This window comes from Lepidochelys kempii, chromosome 5, assembly GCF_965140285.1.
Source record: "Lepidochelys kempii isolate rLepKem1 chromosome 5, rLepKem1.hap1, whole genome shotgun sequence".
Classification (NCBI taxonomy): Eukaryota; Metazoa; Chordata; order Testudines; family Cheloniidae; genus Lepidochelys; species Lepidochelys kempii.
In genome coordinates, this window is record NC_136384.1 from 92,390,959 (window position 1) to 92,409,640 (window position 18,682).

Consider the following 18,682-nt stretch of genomic DNA (forward strand, 5'->3'; position numbering starts at 1 on the left):
CATACGCAGGCGCACTGGTTATGCATGCGAACCGGAAGGAGTCTCACAGCGACTAACCTAGAGCCTTCAGTGGACAGGGTTGCGCACTGCTATCAAGTTGATACTGCGCAACACTCGTTGCACATGCGCGCTAGGCTGACCTGTGTGCCCCACGCCAGGCGAGACAACATCCCTTTCTAGTAACTTCCCTCATTCGCAACGTCATCACTGCGCGCCGCGCCTGAGATGGGTTGTTTCCGTTTAACTCTCCTGGAGTGAGAGTGTCGCGAGTGTTTCCTGGTGTCGGCGCGCGAGGCAGCGGCGGTGAGGGGCTGGGTTTACGTAGCGTGCCCCGCGCAGCGAGAGCGAGCGAGACCTCGAGTAAGCGGCCTCCTCCCCCGCCATGGCCGAGAGCGGAGAGAGCCCCCCCGGGGGCCGCAGCCCCCCGGATTCCCCCGCCCCGGGAGGAGCCGCCTCCTCGGAGCCGCGGATCATCAAAGTCACCGTGAAAACCCCCAAAGAGAAGGAGGAGTTCGCAGTGTCCGAGACCAGCAACGTGCGGCAGGTGAGGGGGACGGGCCCGGGAGGCCGTGCCGGTAGCAGCGCCGGTGGGGAGGTGGGCGAGGCCGCGCAGCTTCCTGCCGCCGACTGAGTTTCCGAGCCCTGGGGAGTTTTCTGCTCCCGTGGGGAGAGGCTGAGGTTGGCAGCACTCTCCCGCAGCCGAGCCCAGCCGCAGGGCGGGGGGCCTCCTAGCCAAGCCAAGCCCGAGTCCTGCCGGGTGACGAAGCAGCGCCCCGCTGTGTTACCCTGTGCGCTGTCGCTGCCTGCCCTGGCCCTGAGTATGGCCTGCTCTAGTACGGCTAGCGCTGCTGCGAGCTGCCGGGGCCGGCTCGCCCACTGGCAGCGAGCCCTCAGCTCCTGTCTCTGTAGTAGTCCCGTCGGCGAGAGGAGATGAGTGGCTTTAGCTCTCCAACTGTGAGCTGAGCCTAAGCCCAGGCAGCTGAGCGGCGCTAACAGCGGGAGGCTGGGCCTCAACCTGACACGCATATTGCATGGGTTACCAGTTAGGCAGAGGTTGATGATGAGAAAGGATAGTTACAGCCTTCCCCTGACAGTCCTCGTGGCTAAAGAAAGGGGTGCAGCGTGTAGTTTAGTTAGGGTGTGTGCACATGATGTCTTTACCCAAAAAGAGTATTACCGCTTAAAATTATATTGATAAGGATGCTGCCAGTGAAATGCAGCCACAGCTGTGTGGGAATGTGCTGGTGCCATTACACAGTAGTTTCTCCAGTGGTATTGTCTATCGATCATGAGCTGTTAGGATCTTTTTCTGTGTTCTAATGAAAATCAATTCATTCCTTTCCACCTTGGGTTCATAGGGAAGAATGCCATTCTTCAATCAACATCATTTCCTGTGGTACTTAAGTCTTTCTTTAGAGACCTTCCATCCAAATATGGACCAGGCCTGGTTCTATTTAGCTTATGAGAACCCTGAAGTTCTGTGGGTGCAGGTCCTAGGATATTAACAGTTAAATTGTAAAGCAGCTAGCTGTAGAGTAGATGTTTTCCTACTTATGAAGGATACAGACTTTGCCACACTGACAGAGCTGCAAAAACCAAAGAAATGTTACCCATGAGAGCTTATTTCATGCTCTTATTAAAAAGTGCTTAATTTTTGCACATCACTGGAGCATTCAATGTATGCAACTTAAATTTAACTCCATAATGATTTCAATCAAAGTGGTAGCCTTCTTTTCTAAGCCTTTGCAACTAGGTGTTTTGGAATATGCCCAGTGTGTAGAAAATTGCACCAGCTGCCTACTGGCTGAAGGTCATAACTTCTTAGCCAGGTAAGGCTATAAAGGACAAGATGGGAGCTCCAGTAGCAAGACTTAAGATCAACAATCTGGTTAAAAGCACAGCCAGCCCCTTGCTGCTACTAGGAAGGGGTAAGATGTTGAAATTTCTACCAAGGCATTCCCTTTGGGCCCTGCTCAGGAATTTGATTTTGGTTTTTTTAGATCAGTTTCTGGCTACTAGGCCAGAAGTTTCATCACAGTCTTCCTCTTGGCTGCTTTGCCTGTTAGGGATGGTCTATACTACAGAGTTAGGTCAGCTTAACTACATCTTTGAGTTGTGAAAAATTTCACTCCCTGTTCAATGTAATGAAGATGACTTAAGCCCTGGTGTAGAAACTGCTAACTACTAACCTAACTACTGCCTGTCAGAGTTGGATTTACTACAGCAGTGGCAACAGCAGTGGAAGAACCCCTTCCATCTCTGTAATATTTGTCTACACTGCAGGAGCACAGCTGCAGCTGTGCTGCTGTAGCATATCCAGTGTAGACATACCCTTAGCTTTTCCAGAGCCTCCTGACTGCTGGAGTGGGGTAGGCTCTCTGCTATGCTGCCTGCAAGCTTCATTTTTGGACTCTTCTTGCCTAGTCAAAATTCCAGAGTGCTTTGATACTTCTGGCTGCTTTCCTAAGCAGCAGCTGTGTGAAACTGACAAGTTTTTTCATTTCCCCCTTGACCTGAGAGTTCTGAATAGCAGTAGTGAAACTGATTAGTCTTATTTTCACTCTTTTGTCAAAACTTTGCAACTTTCGACATTAGAGCTGAGATATTCAAAGCTATTTCAGGGATGTAGACAAATCTTTAGTTGAAATTAATAGGCAATATGTCACTTTTCTCCTAGGTGTCTTTGAGCATTTAGCCCAGAGCTGTTTGTGGGCTACACATAACAACTCTGCATCATTTTACATCTGGAAATTTGTTTTTCAGAGTTCTTATATTCTGTATAGGAACTAGTTTAGGACTCTCACTTGCCATGAAAAGCTTTACACTTGCCAATGGATTTTCCAAGCTCTGCTTAGTTAGTATAGTAATGAGTTCATTATAAGTATCTGGGTAGACCAATGTACTTGTGCATGACTTTTTATCATTAAATATTATTCCTTGGATCTATATATGAAATATATCTACAGTAGATCTATAAATTCTGACTACTTTTTAAAAATTTGATATTTTAATGTAGATGCACTGTTTGCTAGTAAAAAGAACAGGAGTACTTGTGGCAGTGCTACAAGTCCTCCTGTTCTTTTTGTGGATACAGACTAACACGGCTGCTACTCCAAAACCTGTCTTTGCTAGTAGACAGCTGTCTAAAAATTGGAATAGTTATAAAGTAGTTAATGGAGTAATGAAATATTTTCCCAAAATAAACACAAGTTTTGGATGTCAGGTGATTTACAGAATATATATACCTACTTAAGCAAATTAGTTAAAATTAGATCCTACTTTTTACCTGATAAGGCCTTGAGTGAAATGCTGGCTCCGTTGAAATCAGTGGCAAAAGCTACCATAGAGTCAGTGGGGCCAGGATTTCATCTCTGCAATAATTGATGGCCTTGCTAACATCTGAGAGGATGTAAGGTCTGAAGCTCCTGTAATACTTTAGATATTAGCAGCTCTTGCTATACAATCACATTAACCTGTTGTAGTTGCTCACTGTCAGCAATGGATGCAGTTGAACCAGTGCTAAAAATGGATTAATTTCAAGTGTAGACTTGACCAAATAGTTTTGAACACCAGTTCAACTGCATCTGTTGCTGACACGTAGTCAGCAATGGGTCCTTTTGCTAGTGTCAGCAGGGACAATGATGTGCTCCATAGCTGCAGGAAAAACGTAGAAATTAGATGAGGGTCTGAACTTGTGTGGGCAGATTCAATAGCCTTTCAGTTCACCTTAAACTGTATATCTGCATATCTGTATATCAGCATAATAATCCCTTCGTCATTTGAGACTTATTTTTGAAGTTCATTTTAAGAAAAGTGTACTGCACAGTGAGTTCCGGAATAGAACAATGTGACAGTACCCAGGATTGTGAGACACCTCACCGTCAACTGCCCTTAGTGTGAGGAAGTCTTGTTTGTGCTTGCGGTGCGGTGGATTAGTTCCCTGAAACCACCAGCCTCTGGCAGCACAAGCATTGACTTCCAGGCCTCCACAGGCCTTGCTCTGAATGTACAGGTAGCAAGCAATAGGCAAACACTAACCACCATCCTCAGAGCATTTCTGCAGTGTCCAGCCCCTTATCCACTGAACACTCATCGAATTACCAGGCCTGCTGTTCCCAAAGAAACAGTACAGACCAGCTTGTAAGCTTCAACTCTGGATCACCACTGTGCTTAGCATCACAACACTTAGATATATCTATAGTGAAAACAAGAATAAGTTCATAATCAAAGAACAGAGATGCAGGTTACCATGGTAAGAATACAAATGGTTACACAGAAAACAAAATCATAACATGCTTTTTAAAAACTAAACTTAACTAGCAAGTTATCTTCTTATCTGAAGAAGCTTATCTCACCTGAAGTTCTCTCCAGTGTTTTCAGCCAAGCCTGGATGAGATCCCGCTTTCATGAAGCAAATTCGCTGTCCACTTACTTCTTCAGTGAGGGATAACAGGGTGTCGTCTTTGTCCCCCAATTACAGCACAGAAACCTTTGATATTCCTGCCTTTCCTCCTCTGTTTGCTTCTTCCTATTACTTTTCTCTCTCAAGTTTTTCCCTAGTCCTTCATTAGAATTGTGAAACATACAATACTTAATTTACATGTGAACAGTCAACTATATAAGCATTTCTTTTCTGACAGAAAATCTGTTTTTCATTTTTACTGGTAACCAGTCCCTGGACAACAGATGTTTCAGAACATAATTTTCCATGTATATAAATACAGCTACGATTATGTCACAGAATCAGTGACTTCCATTGACCTCTGTGACATTTTTTGCCCTGGGGCTGGAGCTCCCAGCCCCCACACTGATGGAGGCACCCTGCAGCTGTCCAGCTGGGGGCAGCAGGTGGGTCCTGCAGCTGCCCAGTCGGGGCAGGTGGTGGGGACTCGCCTCCCTATTCTGTCAGGGATATTTTTAGTGAGAGTCAGGGACGGGCCACGAGCTTCCATTAATTTTTGTTTATTGACCGTGGTCTGTCCCTGACTTTCACTAAAAATATTGGTAACAAAAACGTAGCCTTATATATAAATAACTCCTTACACAGCATTCATACATGTATATCACAGTGATCGTGACAACCAGTGTGACACCAGTTTTTATGAGACCTCACGTGACACTGTTTGGTGAATTAGTCTGGATCTTGCATGTACATTCTATGTCTACACTACACAGCTTTTAGTGACATGGCTGTATCGCTATAGCCATGCCGCTAAAAGTTGCGCAGTGTAGCCACTATTTGTCTTCTCTTCTGCTGACAAAAAACTTCCACCCCCGACGAGTGGGGTTAGCTTTGTTGGCAAGAGCACTGTTCACACTGGCGCTTGTTGTTGGCAAAATGTTTGTCTTTTGGGGGTGTTTTTTATTTTTTAACACTTCTAAAAGACAAAAGTTTTGTCGTTCAATTTCCAGTGTAGACAAAGCCCCAGTGTAGGGTGTATTTAAGCCAGGAGGGAATGTGTCTCGAGTGTTTTTGTGCTCTGGTGTTTCCTGGATGCCATGACAGCTTCTTGGGGGACCGTTACAGCCATGCGCAGTTTAGAGCAGCACTTAGATTGCTCTAACTTGCATCAAAACCCAAATAAGCTGTAGGTAGCCTAGTTAACCATAAAGGTAGAATATTGTCACGTCTCTCTTTCCCAGCACCTTCTGTTTCTGTGCTGCATGCAGCTGGGCTTGACCCAAGGACTGGAGCCTATAGCTTCACTGTTTTTGAAATGGGTCTGCTACTAAACTTGCACAACTATACAAAGATTTGTAGTATATTGAGGGATAAGGAATAGCTGTAAACCTGCTGACTCCAGACTAGGTACATTATTTGGCTAGGTCTTTCATCTTTTGTTTGAAGAATCAATCACAGATATAGGAGCATGCTGACTACTCTTCCAGAAGATGCACATTCCAGAACGTTCTTGTATTCAAGGGAATGATTTTGTTAGTTCTTTTTCAGTTGGATTGTTTTAAGAAGAGAAGTTTTAGGAGAGGTCATAGGGAAGAAGGCAAAAGTGGGGGTGGGGGAGAGGAAGTCATTTTAAGGGCCTCTTGTTCTTTAAATAATCTCTCCTCCTATTTATAGTATGACTTAAACTGTGTTTTGAATGGTAAAAGATGTTAGAATCAGCCACCTTAAACAACTTTACTCTTCATTTTTAGGCAGTTTACCTTGGAGAAGTTAAAGCTCACTGGGCATTCACTGGTGTGCTTCTTTGTGTTCCTGAGCTCATGCTCTCTGTTAACCTTTCATGCAATCCATGGCTGAAGTTGGCAATTTTCAAGGTTCTGTGTGTAAGGAGTTCACTGTTTCCATCCACCTACACATACGCAAAAATCCCCAAATGTCAAGTCATGCATTATTTTGTAAATACTACAGTCCTGGCAGAAAAATGCAGCCTGCTTTATCTTTTTAATTTGTATGCAAACAGTCTACTTGCATATTAAAATGCTCCAAAACATACATAGAAATATTCTATAGATTGTTTGTAGTAGTCAAGGCACTATTATTTTAGGATCCTGTATTGAAGTGCTTATAACTCTTGCAAAAAATTACCCTCAGGCCTGAAATTTTTCATTTGTCCTAAGCTCACACGTAAATCTTCTCTTGGTAAGGTTAGTACAATGCAACTTAAATTATCGAACCTAGAGAAAAATTTCAAGTGTTTTTGTGCTCTAATGATTCCTTTTTTAAATTTCATCTTTGCCATACAGTGTTTCTTGTCCTCTTTGAAGTGTGTTTGAGATGTTTGGAGTGATTTCCAATAGTTTAAAAATAAGATGCCACGTATTTTAAAATAATGTGCTGTGCACACTATACTGTACTCAATTTTAAAATTCTGGAATGCCTTTTTACAAGCATACATGCACATGTATCTCGTATTCTGGAGTTCTGCATGATAGAAAGATGGCTATTTGTGCATTAGTGTTCTCTTTATCTTTAAAACACCCAAAGGAAAAAAGCTATTCATGGAACACTATGGTTGAATGTTTAAATGCATAAATCATGCAATTCGAAATTGTTATTGGTTCCCACAATTACAGCTTAGCCACGTTCCACATATTAAGGCCTGATGTTGAACAGTGTTAACGTAATTATAAAACTATATATATGAAAGGGAACAGAATGTTGGCACCATATTTTCATATTCCTGATGTGTGCAATTTGCTTTCAATTTCTGTAAACTAGTGTAAATCAATCCTTTCTCAGTGGTTTTCTAGCAGTCCACAGATTGATGAATGGTATAACATAGATGTGGCTTTCATCAACCTAGGTTCACTCTCAAAACTACTGAAGTCACATAATAGTCAGTTATTGCTCTCTCCAGCTATTGATAGTGTGATCTGTCTGATTGCTTTCTTCCAGTTAAGCAGCTGAGTGCATAAAAGTTTCAAAAATGGAGTAAAAATTTGACTTGTTTTCTTTTGCATACACTTCTATTCCCTAAACTACACGTTAAAAGCCATCAAACTCACAGCCAACTCATGTGAACTGACTCATTCTTGCAAATCATCAACTCTTCTTCATGCATTTCTTTTTCTTACAAACAAACAAACACAAAAAACCACTGCTGGGATGAATTATTCGGCATTTCATAACTTAAATTCTTTCTCCCACATTCTGGAAACTTGATTTAAAAGCTGTTCAAGAACAACAAAAAGGTACTGCTTGGTTTGGTAATGGTGACTTTTTTTTAAAAAATATGTATTTACTTTCCTCCAAAACCTGGATCAGGTAGAAAGTGCCATATTTAAAAAACAAAACAAAAAATGTTATACCATCAAGTATTTTACTAACATTTTTCTGATAAATGATTGACAGACAAAATAGTTAAGCATCAAACAGCTGTAAGAATAAGGGTCTGAAGTTTCTTGTAATCAAATATGATTTTTGAGTGATAATTCCGAATTAAGTAAATTGCCTATGCTTCATCACTTTTTTCTGTAAATCAGAATTGTCATGAAAGTTTATAAACCAAAGCACAAAATCTAATTTTCTGCCCTATCTTGATGGGGTTTTTTAAAAAAATCATTCATCCTCGGTCTGTTGGGAACAGAACTTTGAAAGGCTGCTCTAAATACTGTTATGAATGCAGTCCACAAAGAAAAACTAATCAATGAAATACTTTGTTGCAGAGGAATCATTGACAGAATGGCAGTGGGTGCTCAGATGCTTGATTTGGTTAGGTGAGATCTTGTACTACATTCTAAAGTACTAAGGATTGTGTGCTGAGGAGGAGGAAAAATTTTTTTGTTTGGACCTGCCCTTGTTGATGGGGTTGGTAACTTATGTTCCTTAGCACTAAAATTTTCCATGCCAAAGAAATATTACTTTCAGTAGCCGAAACAAAGCAGTCTAATATAAAGTTATGTCAGACTTTAAGATAAGGTTAGTTGAACTTTAATAAAATCCCTTTTAAGATAGCTCTGGTGTTGCCTAAAATAAATCTACTAGCTTTTCTTTGTAGGTTACTATGTTTTTGGTTCTGTAATGCCTAATTTAAAATTAGGTGGAAAAACTAACCTGTGGATGCAGTGTATGTATTTTTTCTCAAGCAAACACTTGCCATTTTATGAGTATTAGAACTTGAAGTCATTTAGTTTTCTCAGTAAGAATGCCACTAAATTGTCTAGCTCTGGTAAGTTTAAATTTAACGCCTTTGTAGGACTTGTATGCTAAAAAAGGATACTTGGCCGGGTTCTCAAAGTGGTGTTCTCCTTCAAAAAGTGATAGTTAACATGGAATCCCATTATGCCTTTCTAGTGATCTGTTAGTTCCAGATCATTTTGCTCAGTTTATAGGAATATCATGCTCTTTGTCACTTGATCTCAAACCACTTTACAAAGGAGGTGAGGATAATTATCCCTATTTTACAGATGGTGAAATTGAGGCACAGAGTTGAAGTGATTTGCCCAATAGTACCCAGCAGTAGAATTGGGATTAGACTCTCCTGGGTCCCAGTCCAGTGCTCTGTCCACCAGGCTACATTGCCTCACTAGTAATTTTTTTAAAACTGACAACCTTACAAATCAGCCAAGGAACTGAAATAAAAATTCTTTCCTCCTCTCTCTAATCACAAGAAAATACAATTCTGCAGATTTTAAGGGGTTGCCCAGATTTAATTTAGGTATTTGGACTGTCAAGTAGAATACTGATTCCTTTGTGTAAGACAGAGGGTATGTCTACACTATAAACTTAAGTTGATCTATGTTAGGTTGATTTACCGCCAATGGTTCATGTCCGCATAATCCTTCTTCTATTGGTGGTGTGTGTCTTCACTTGGAGTGCTTCCACCGATTTAAGAGGGGCAGTGTGGGGGCTGACAGCCGGGGCTTTCAGTTCCGCACGCAGCTCCCTGCCAGAAGCTGGGCTTACCACCCCCTCTTCCTCCCCCTGGGCTCCCTGCGGGGAACAGGGCAGCCACACCTGGCTTCTCGGCTCCCCGTTGGGCTCTTGGCTCTTCACCCAGAGCGTGGCAGCTGACCAGACTCTGGGCGTGGAGTTTCCTGTCGGGTACAGCCATGCTCCACTGGGGAGCTGAGAGCCTTGTGGGGCAGCCAGGCTAGGGGAGATCTGCCTCCAGTGTCCAGTTGGTTGCACCATTCCCAGCGGGGAGCTAAGAAGCCTGGTGTGGCTGCCCTGTTCCTGGCGGGGTGCTGAGAAACCGGGTGCCAGCGGAATAGTGAAATTGACAAGAATGACAACCAGTACTTGTAAGTAACAGAATGTCTACAGAAACATTGTGTCAGGCTAAATACACTGAAATAAGCCCTGGGTCTCTCCTGGAGGTGGAGTTATGTCAGTATACTAAGGCTTTTACCTCAGCGGGAGCAAGGCTGTGGTATGTACGCTGACATAATTAGGTCACCCTAATGCTGTGGTGTAGGCCAGACCTGAATGGAATCCAGCTAATTCTTTTAGCTGCATTGCCTCTATTTTTAATAGGAATAAATAATAGTAAAAACTTATTTGTCATTACAGATGACACTTGGAACATAACAGGGAGCTGCTCTGAGTAAGGTGATGTCAATCTTTGAAATAGAACTGCACTTTAAGTGACTTTTAGGAACATAAATCTTGTTGTAACTCTTTCACCCAGCTACAAAGCCTGGACAGTCTCTCCTGTAGTACGGGACTGCATGTATTTCACTGTTCAAAACAAAAGTCCTGTGCTTGGAAGAGCAAGCAGCTTTCACTTTCTTGTTTAGATATATAAAGTTGCAGGCTGGAATTTTCAACAGGCCAAAAGGTATTTGGTGCCCAGTTTTCATGGGAGTTGGGTGTCTAATACTCTAGGCCTCTTTGAAAATCCTTGCTATAATAGTTAATAGTTATGAGTTGTATAGGTATCTCTCATGCTAGGCCACGATTGGTTGAAAATGGGGAGTGGTCTTTCTGGATATTTTTATTCCCTTGGTTTTATTCCTTTTATTTCACAACACTTTGTCTTCAGTCAGGCACATGAATGGGCACCAATGCATTCACAATTGCTGTTTTTTATTGCTTACTGTGAGTCAGCAGACAGTGTTTGGCTTACCAGGAGGGGCTGTGGAAAGGCAGCTCAGGTTCTCATTTTTTAATTTTCCCTAGAATAATGTTTTTCTGATTTATTTTTTTTAAATGTCCTCCCTCACAACCCTACTGTGAAAAGTATCTCGTAATGTATCGTTTCACATACTGAAATTCAGAAGAATGAATGTGATTATTTGTCCATTGTGCCTGGTTAAAAGGTGCAACCAGCAGCTCCTCTGTGCCAAATTCTAGTGTAGAACCTGTTTGAGAAGGGTTTCTTATATTGGCAGTTGCATTGCAGATTCAGAAGCTAATGAAAAACAATAACTTTTTCCAGGAATGGGAGATTAGCTGCTGGCAATAGTTTAGAAGTCACCTGTACTAAAAATTGGTTTCTGGGGTACCCATTGTTCAACTTGTGTTCTGTTTCGGTGGGTGGGTAGGTTGGTTGGGTTTTCAAGTGCATTGTAAACTGGCAATCTGTTGGCTTGGGTATTCTTGGCTTCCGTTCGCCATCCAGAAAAACTATTGCTGAAAATCACAAGTAATGGCTTGGATTTTCTTCAGTGTTTCTATGGCTTCCCATTGTGTTAACAGATTAAAGTCTAAAAAGAGGGATACTGTATCTCTATTGTGTATAACCATATAATTGCGGCTATTGCAAATGCAGATGATCTTTGTGTAGTGAGCTGCTTGATGCAATCTGCTAGGTTCCCAAAATGTCTCACAGTTCAGAATAGTTTTACTACCTATGCAGAAGAGATTGCTTGACCAATTCCATGGCCTAGGTATGTCATGTAGGAATTGTTTGTGCCCTAGCTTGTCAGGGGCTGTTAGCATTTTCACCACTGGCATAGTCACCCATCTTTTGTGGGTCATCTGCAAACCATAGATATGTCTGGGCAGAGAGAAGGGAGTGGTGGTGCTGCTTTTGATGCCAGTATATTGATGGCACTGGATAGCGTGTGGTTATATAACCTCCCACAAATTGTTCTATGTCCTGACCTCTTGAGTGAGTAGTTCCTTCTAGAAATTGGGTCATAGCAAATTAGACTTGATTTAAGATTAAATTTAAAGTTAATACTAATGTTCGTTTATTGCAACTTGAATAATTTTTCTTCAGCTTTAAAGCTGTCACTAAACAGTGTTTTTTACCAGTCACTACTGTTTTTATGACAAATCAGCACGTGTAAATAGCAGTATCTAAAATGTGTCTTTTAGCTTTTAGCAAAGCTTTTGACACGGTCTCCCATAGTATTCTTGTCACCAAGTTAAGGAAGTATGGGCTGGATGAATGCACTATAAGGTGGGTAGAAAGCTGGCTAGATTGTCGGGCTCAACGGGTAGTGATCAATGGCTCCATGTCTAGTTGGCAGCCGGTATCAAGTGGAGTGCCCCAAGGGTCGGTCCTGGGGCCGGTTTTATTCAATATCTTCATAAATGATCTGGAGGATGGTGTGGATTGCACTCTCAGCAAATTTGCAGATGATACTAAACTGGGAGGAGTGGTAGATACGCTGGAGGGGAGGGATAGGATACAGAAGGACCTAGACCAATTGGAAGATTGGGCCAAAAGGAATCTGATGAGGTTCAATAAGGATAAGTGCAGGGTCCTGCACTTAGGACGGAAGAACCCAATGCACAGCTACAGACTAGGGACCGAATGGCTAGGCAGCAGTTCTGCGGAAAAGGACCTAGGGGTGACAGTGGACGAGAAGCTGGATATGAGTCAGCAGTGTGCCCTTGTTGCCAAGAAGGCCAATGGCATTTTGGGATGTATAAGTAGGGGCATAGCGAGCAGATCGAGGGACGTGATCGTTCCCCTCTATTCGACATTGGTGAGGCCTCATCTGGAGTACTGTGTCCAGTTTTGGGCCCCACACTTCAAGAAGGATGTGGATAAATTGGAGAGAGTCCAGCGAAGGGCAACAAAAATGATTAGGGGACTGGAACACATGAGTTATGAGGAGAGGCTGAGGGAGCTGGGATTGTTTAGCCTGCAGAAGAGAAGAATGAGGGGGGATTTGATAGCTGCTTTCAACTACCTGAAAGGGGGTTCCAAAGAGGATGGCTCTAGACTGTTCTCAATGGTAGCAGATGACAGAACGAGGAGTAATGGTCTCAAGTTGCAGTGGGGGAGGTTTAGATTGGATATTAGGAAAAACTTTTTCACTAAGAGGGTGGTGAAACACTGGAATGCGTTACCTAGGGAGGTGGTAGAATCTCCTTCCTTAGAGGTTTTTAAGGTCAGGCTTGACAAAGCCCTGGCTGGGATGATTTAACTGGGAATTGGTCCTGCTTTGAGCAGGGGGTTGGACTAGATGACCTTCTGGGGTCCCTTCCAACCCTGATATTCTATGATTCTATGATTTTGAGCAAGAAGTAGCCATCAAGGTCAGTTAAGGTTAAAAAACCCCCTAAAAAGAAAATTCTGAGCCATAATTTCTTTTAGATCCTCATCCTGAGATGAGTTCCATGTGTGAAGAGCTCTATTGACTTAATAAAGCTTTGTGTAGGCACAGAGTTTTCTTGCCTTCACTGCCACAACACTACCTTCTTGTTTCTCATCCATCTGTTGTGTTATCTTTTTTGTCAGATTGCAAACTCTTTGGAGTAGGGACTGTCACTTTCTATGTTTATACAGTATCTAGCTCAATGGGACCTGACTTGGTTGGTCCATAGGTGCTACTGCAGTATAAATGAATAACTCATTTCTGGATCAATATCTTGGGGTCTTGCATGGAATGAGAATTCACTTCTATCTCCAGTTAGAGCATGATTTCTTTAAAAATTAAATTGATCATATCAATAATAAAAAATGGCAAGCTTCTGAAAGATTTTAAAAAGCCTAAAATCTTCCAAGCAATTTAGCTTACAATCTTAGTCCTTAAATCAAGAAATAAGTTGAAATGTTTGATTTTTTTCCACAATATGTCATCAGCCTGTCAAAATATCTTCCTTTTCTCTTTAAAATGAAATGCATTTATTACTTTTGTGTGTCAGTATAGCACCTATCCACAGAATAGATGAAGCACAGACAGGTGGCAATCCACGCTTGCTTATGTAGCCCCAGCATGCTGCAACCAGGGCCTGCAAGGATCACCGCTAGAGGGCAGAGAGCAAAATAGTTAGCTTGCCTTGTCATTCTGTTTTCTGAGACTGCCAACAAAAGATGGCTTTGGTGCCATTGGTTGTATGTTTCTTTGTTTTGTGGTGTGGAGGTATATTCAGTATAACTAGGCTGAAGCCACAACATAGTCCTAGGATGCAACAAACTTTGGTCACTGCTAATTAGAACTAGTGATCTGGATGTTGAAAATGTTGCATATCACTATCTGTTACACTGAGTCATTCCCGTTCTTTTGCCTGATTTCTTTAAATGTGTTCTATAATTTTTTTTCTGGTGATAAGAATAGAAACTTAAGACAAGTAAAAGCATATGCAACAGCTGTCACAGTTCAGGGCAATTGCACCTGTAGTTCCCCCCTCTGTAGTCCACCAAGAGCACCCACTCTGGGCTCCAAGCCCTTCAGTTGTCACCTCTCTTGGGCAGATACCTACGTTTCTCTCCCTCCTGTTCCTTGCCAAGAGTTGTATCGATACCATAGTATAAAATCAATAGTAGACGGCTGATGCATAATAGCTTTGCACGTGTTATTGCTTGTCTTTTACATAGTCCTAGCAAACGCATGTAGTGCTGTCGTTGGTCAGCTTTATGTTGCCTTTAAAAACACCAGGAATATAGGGCTGGTGAACAATAGTTTTACCTATGCTTGTCTTCGGGGCTTTTATTATGACCTGCCAGGACCAGCATATGTAGAGTCACTGTTCAGAAACTCGCAAATGGTCCACAATATTACTTGTACTTGCGCTTGTCTTCAGTAAAATCTGCCTTTTGTATTCTTATTCATTGTTGGCCTTTGGTTTTCCTTTTCTTGTTTTGTTTATGCTGTTGTTATCGTTGAAAATCATTAAAAGCCTTTCTTGAGGAATAATTAATAGTTCTTATTTTATACAGACACCACTTAACCTCATTACGTCTGTGTTGGGTGGTGGGAAGTAGCGAACACCCCGGGGTGAAATAAGGCCCTGAGGCGTGCCTCCTCCTTGCTTGATCTCCACAGCCAACACTGTGATATTCCCAGCAAGCCAGACTTTTCTAAACAGAGGTGGGGAATTTGCATTAACCTCTCCCTAGGTATTCCCCAGGAAATCCATTTAACGCTTATTAATGCAAAACTCCATTCTTGTCTGGCATAGAGTCTTTTGAAATCCCAGGCATCACATCACATCCTCCTGTCCCTTTCCCCCAGGTTACATTCAATCCTGTCCCACAATAATATATAAACTTTGCATTTCATACAATGGACCTCAAATATACCTGAACTTAAGGTCTCCCAAGGATATGCAAGAAATTCCTGTATCTGTCACAACTGCTTTCCATAACTTTGTAAATATCACACCAGCACTGTAAAGCTAATGCATAGTACCATGTACAGAAGTTAAGTGGTGAAATGATAGACTACACAGAAGTATTACAAAATAGTGTTGCTGTATAACCCCCATAAGAGCAAGAAAATTGAGTTAGATGGCCATGGTAGCATTTGCTCAGCTTAGCTATGGTTCTGTTATATGTGCTTTGACCACAGGAATTTGACCCCATTTCAGTACATGGCGATAATATAAGAACACTGGAAATGCTTCCTTTTGTGAAGTTGTAACAAGCCTAACATTATGTTAATACTACATTGTCAAAAATGGGTTTTACTTAATGTGAAAATGCTGTTTTCAAATACTTATATCTGTTACAGGTGTTAATAAGAGTTACACCTCTTACATAGACACCTATACAAAATTATATGAGAGAAGCTGTAATTGAAAAAGATAACCAAGATTTTTTTTTCTCATTCCTTGACATTAAGCTTTTGTTGTATATGTGGCTGGTGCAGGAAAGGATTTAAAGTTAATCACTTTCTAACACTGTTGATTGACATACTGTTTATTATTTTGAATCTACAAATGGGAATGATCTGACTTCATAGTCATTGTCAAAAATAAAAAACTGAGGGAGCATTTAATAAAGGGGGCGTATATTGTATAAACTTGAAAATAGTAAACATGCAAAATACCTTCACCAAATCTCAAAAGTTTTTTAAAATAGAATAGTTAATGCACTGATTTAAACATAATCACATTAACTTTTTCTTTCTAATATCTAGTTTAAGGAAGAAATCTCTAAGCGTTTCAAGTCCCACACAGATCAACTTGTATTAATATTTGCTGGAAAAATTTTAAAAGATCAAGATACTCTGACCCAGCATGGGATTCACGATGGACTCACTGTTCACCTTGTCATCAAAACACAAAACAGGTAACCTTGCTGATAAGCTGTCTTCTATTTTTTTAGCTGTAAGAAACCAAATAAATATTCTCCTTTCCCAGTTAGATCTTATTGTGCAATTACTAGATCTCAAAAAAAAGCAATATTCTTACTCCTGGTCCTGAGGTCCCTTGCAAAAGCATAGGTGGAAATCTCCAAACTCTTGAAGTTTTTTGTTCCCTAAATGCTGCAATAGCAGGATAGTGTGAGTGTCAGCCTCCTCTCTTGGCAGGCATGTGCCACCTTCTGAACTTCATCACTGCACTTAAAACTTTCCAGTCAGCGCCTTCTTGACTTCAGTCAGTGAAAACTCCTTGTAGGAGCTGAGCCTCTACAGTCACAGTGCTCTTTTCATGAGTATTGCTTGCCATGTTCTTCCCTTCTAGATGGGTTTAGGTTGCTAATAATAAAAAAACTTTCTGTTCTTTTGGCACTCAATTCTGGCACTTGAGTGCTGCACACCAGCATTATTTGTTGCCCTATAAGCTTCTTAGGTGTTTGAGTTTTCACCTCTCCGGGATGAAGGCAGCCTGTTCAGCAACTTCAAACCATGCCCAACTGAAAGAAAAATATCTGCAAAAGATGAACACATCAACTGTGTTTACCTTTAAGTCAATCTCCAGGTGTAGAGCAGAAGCCCTATTGGAATTATTTTTATTGATAATACAGGCATCACCAGGACACCAGTTTAATCTTAAAATCCTTTATTAAATTCAAAGGCTGAATGCCATTGATACAGCTGCTCCAAATGTGCCTTAAATGCCTAAGCAATCATATGCCCATTCAGTAACATGCAGTTATAAGCATTGTTCAAGTACTTACTGCAGGATTAGACTGAGGTCACTCAAACCCACATTGGCTGGCTTCAGCTGGACAGCAGGTACTAGTAATGATCCTTTTGAGTTTACCCTTTTATACTTTATGTATCAGAACCTATGTGACTATAGTCACTGCTTTATGAATTTCTTTTTTTGTTAAAAGAAAAGGAGTACTTGTGGCACTTAGACTAACAAATCTATTTGAGCATAAGCTTTCGTGAGCTACAGCATCCGATGAAGTGAGCTGTAGCTCACGAAAGCTTATGCTCAAATAAATTTGTTAGTCTCTAAGGTGCTACAAGTACTCCTTTTCTTTTTGCAGATACAGACTAACAGGGCTGCTACTCTGAAACCTTTTTTTGTTAAAGCCACGTAGAACCACCCCTGATGATTGGGGCTTCTTCTTCAAGACTTTTCACCTGTTTTATCAGTTACCTTCCAGGTCCAGTTTTTCCAGTAAAGCCACATTCCAAGCCCAGTAGGTTCAATTAAGCATACCATTTTTCAAGGCCTTCCCACAACTGCTAGCCACCTACACACTTCCTACGAACTGCAAATCATCTGTTTTCTTTAGCCAAGACAATTTAATGTTGTTTCTTCATACAAACATATGGCTGCTTTTACAGGCCTTTTGTGCAAGGAAGGGCGATTCCATTGCAGTTGTCTAGGGCGTGTGTAAGCGGTGCTCCAGGAATGTTCCTTACCTTCTGCAACAGCGAACTGCACCAGAAGCAGCTGAGGGGGTGTTCACATTTTTGGGACTGGTCCATATCATTTCAGCAAAGGACAGATTGACCTTCCAAAGCTGAGCTGATCCGTCAAGTGCAGGACTGCTATCCTGAGACTGAAAATGAGAAATCTGCCATGACCAAGTTTGGGAACAGACTTGGTCATAAATCAGTAGCCAGGTTTACATAATTGTGCTCCCATTTTCTGAAGAGTTCTAACTCTGAATAGACAGTAGTGTGCAGTACGTGTTACAACACTTGCAGCCTGAAATGACTCAGTTTTGTTTGTATTGGCTGTAGACTGTTTATAGTTGTATCCACAATTGGCCTTCAGATTAGAATTGCCACAGTGTCCCAGCTAGAAATGGTTCGGTAGGACAGGCTTTTACTTTGCACTGTCAGATAATTTAGATGTCTGGATGGTTTTGTTTCTCTCAGTTTATTTGCAATGTTTGAGCAGAAAACAATGGGAAGGGAAATGGATTGGTACCTGCTATTGTTCAGAAAACAGCTGAAGCTTATCAGAAATAATAGCTGTGGTACTGTGTTAATTGCTTCAGTGCCTGGCAGAAATCCTGCTCACGGTTCCAGCTGCAGTGAGGGGTGGGGTTTGGGATCTCAGTGAAAACATCATTTTGGAATGATAAAACATGCACGATCACCTTTTTAACCCTATTTGCGTTTAAATCTTTCCTTTTAGAGATTGTCCTGGAGAATCTTGAGATTCTGGTTTTTGTCTGGGCTGGGGATATGAGTTTAATATCCAGTTGGGCAGAAAATAGAAATACCCAAAGCATGTTCTAAATAAATCACTCAAGCCAGATTACTTGCTGTCCATGTTTAAGTAACGGTATTGACACAATATATGAGAATAGTCATAATTTATGTTCTGGTTATTTCATGCTAACTTGTCTCTGGATCCTTCCAGAAATCTTTTAAATTGCCTCAGTAAAGTGGTTCATAGTTTTAACTTTATTTTTCAGATCACAAGATCATCCTGTACAGCAAACGAACACCACAGGGAATACTTCTACCACATCGACATCAAGCAGTAGTACCTCCACACCCCCCTCAACAAACAGCAGCCCTTTTGGTTTGGGTACAATCTCTATCTGCTAACTTTGTGGGTTAAGAACACTGCCCTTCCCTGAGTTGTTATAGCCCATTTAGAGAAAAGGGTTTAATTTCAGCATTTGATTGTAGGAATCTTATTTCCTTGAAATCTTCCTCTGTGGAAAATCTTGCATACATG

General features: G+C 41.5%; 1 protein-coding gene across 3 annotated transcripts in view; it reads left to right on the forward strand.

Moving 5' to 3' along the window:
* Positions 1 to 184: 184 nt before the first annotated feature.
* UBQLN1 (ubiquilin 1) overlaps positions 185 to 18,682 on the forward strand; it is a 36,029-nt gene continuing 17,531 nt past the window's right edge. Inside the window, exons 1-3 of one of the 3 annotated variants that reach the window (XM_073345067.2) lie at positions 185 to 544; positions 15,724 to 15,875; positions 18,414 to 18,529. In XM_073345067.2, coding sequence (XP_073201168.1) covers positions 383 to 544; positions 15,724 to 15,875; positions 18,414 to 18,529 — 430 coding nt within the window. In that variant the 5' untranslated portion in view covers positions 185 to 382. The remainder of the gene's footprint in view (positions 545 to 15,723; positions 15,876 to 18,413; positions 18,530 to 18,682) is intronic. The other 2 variants (XM_073345068.2, XM_073345066.2) reach the window with 2 other exon arrangements.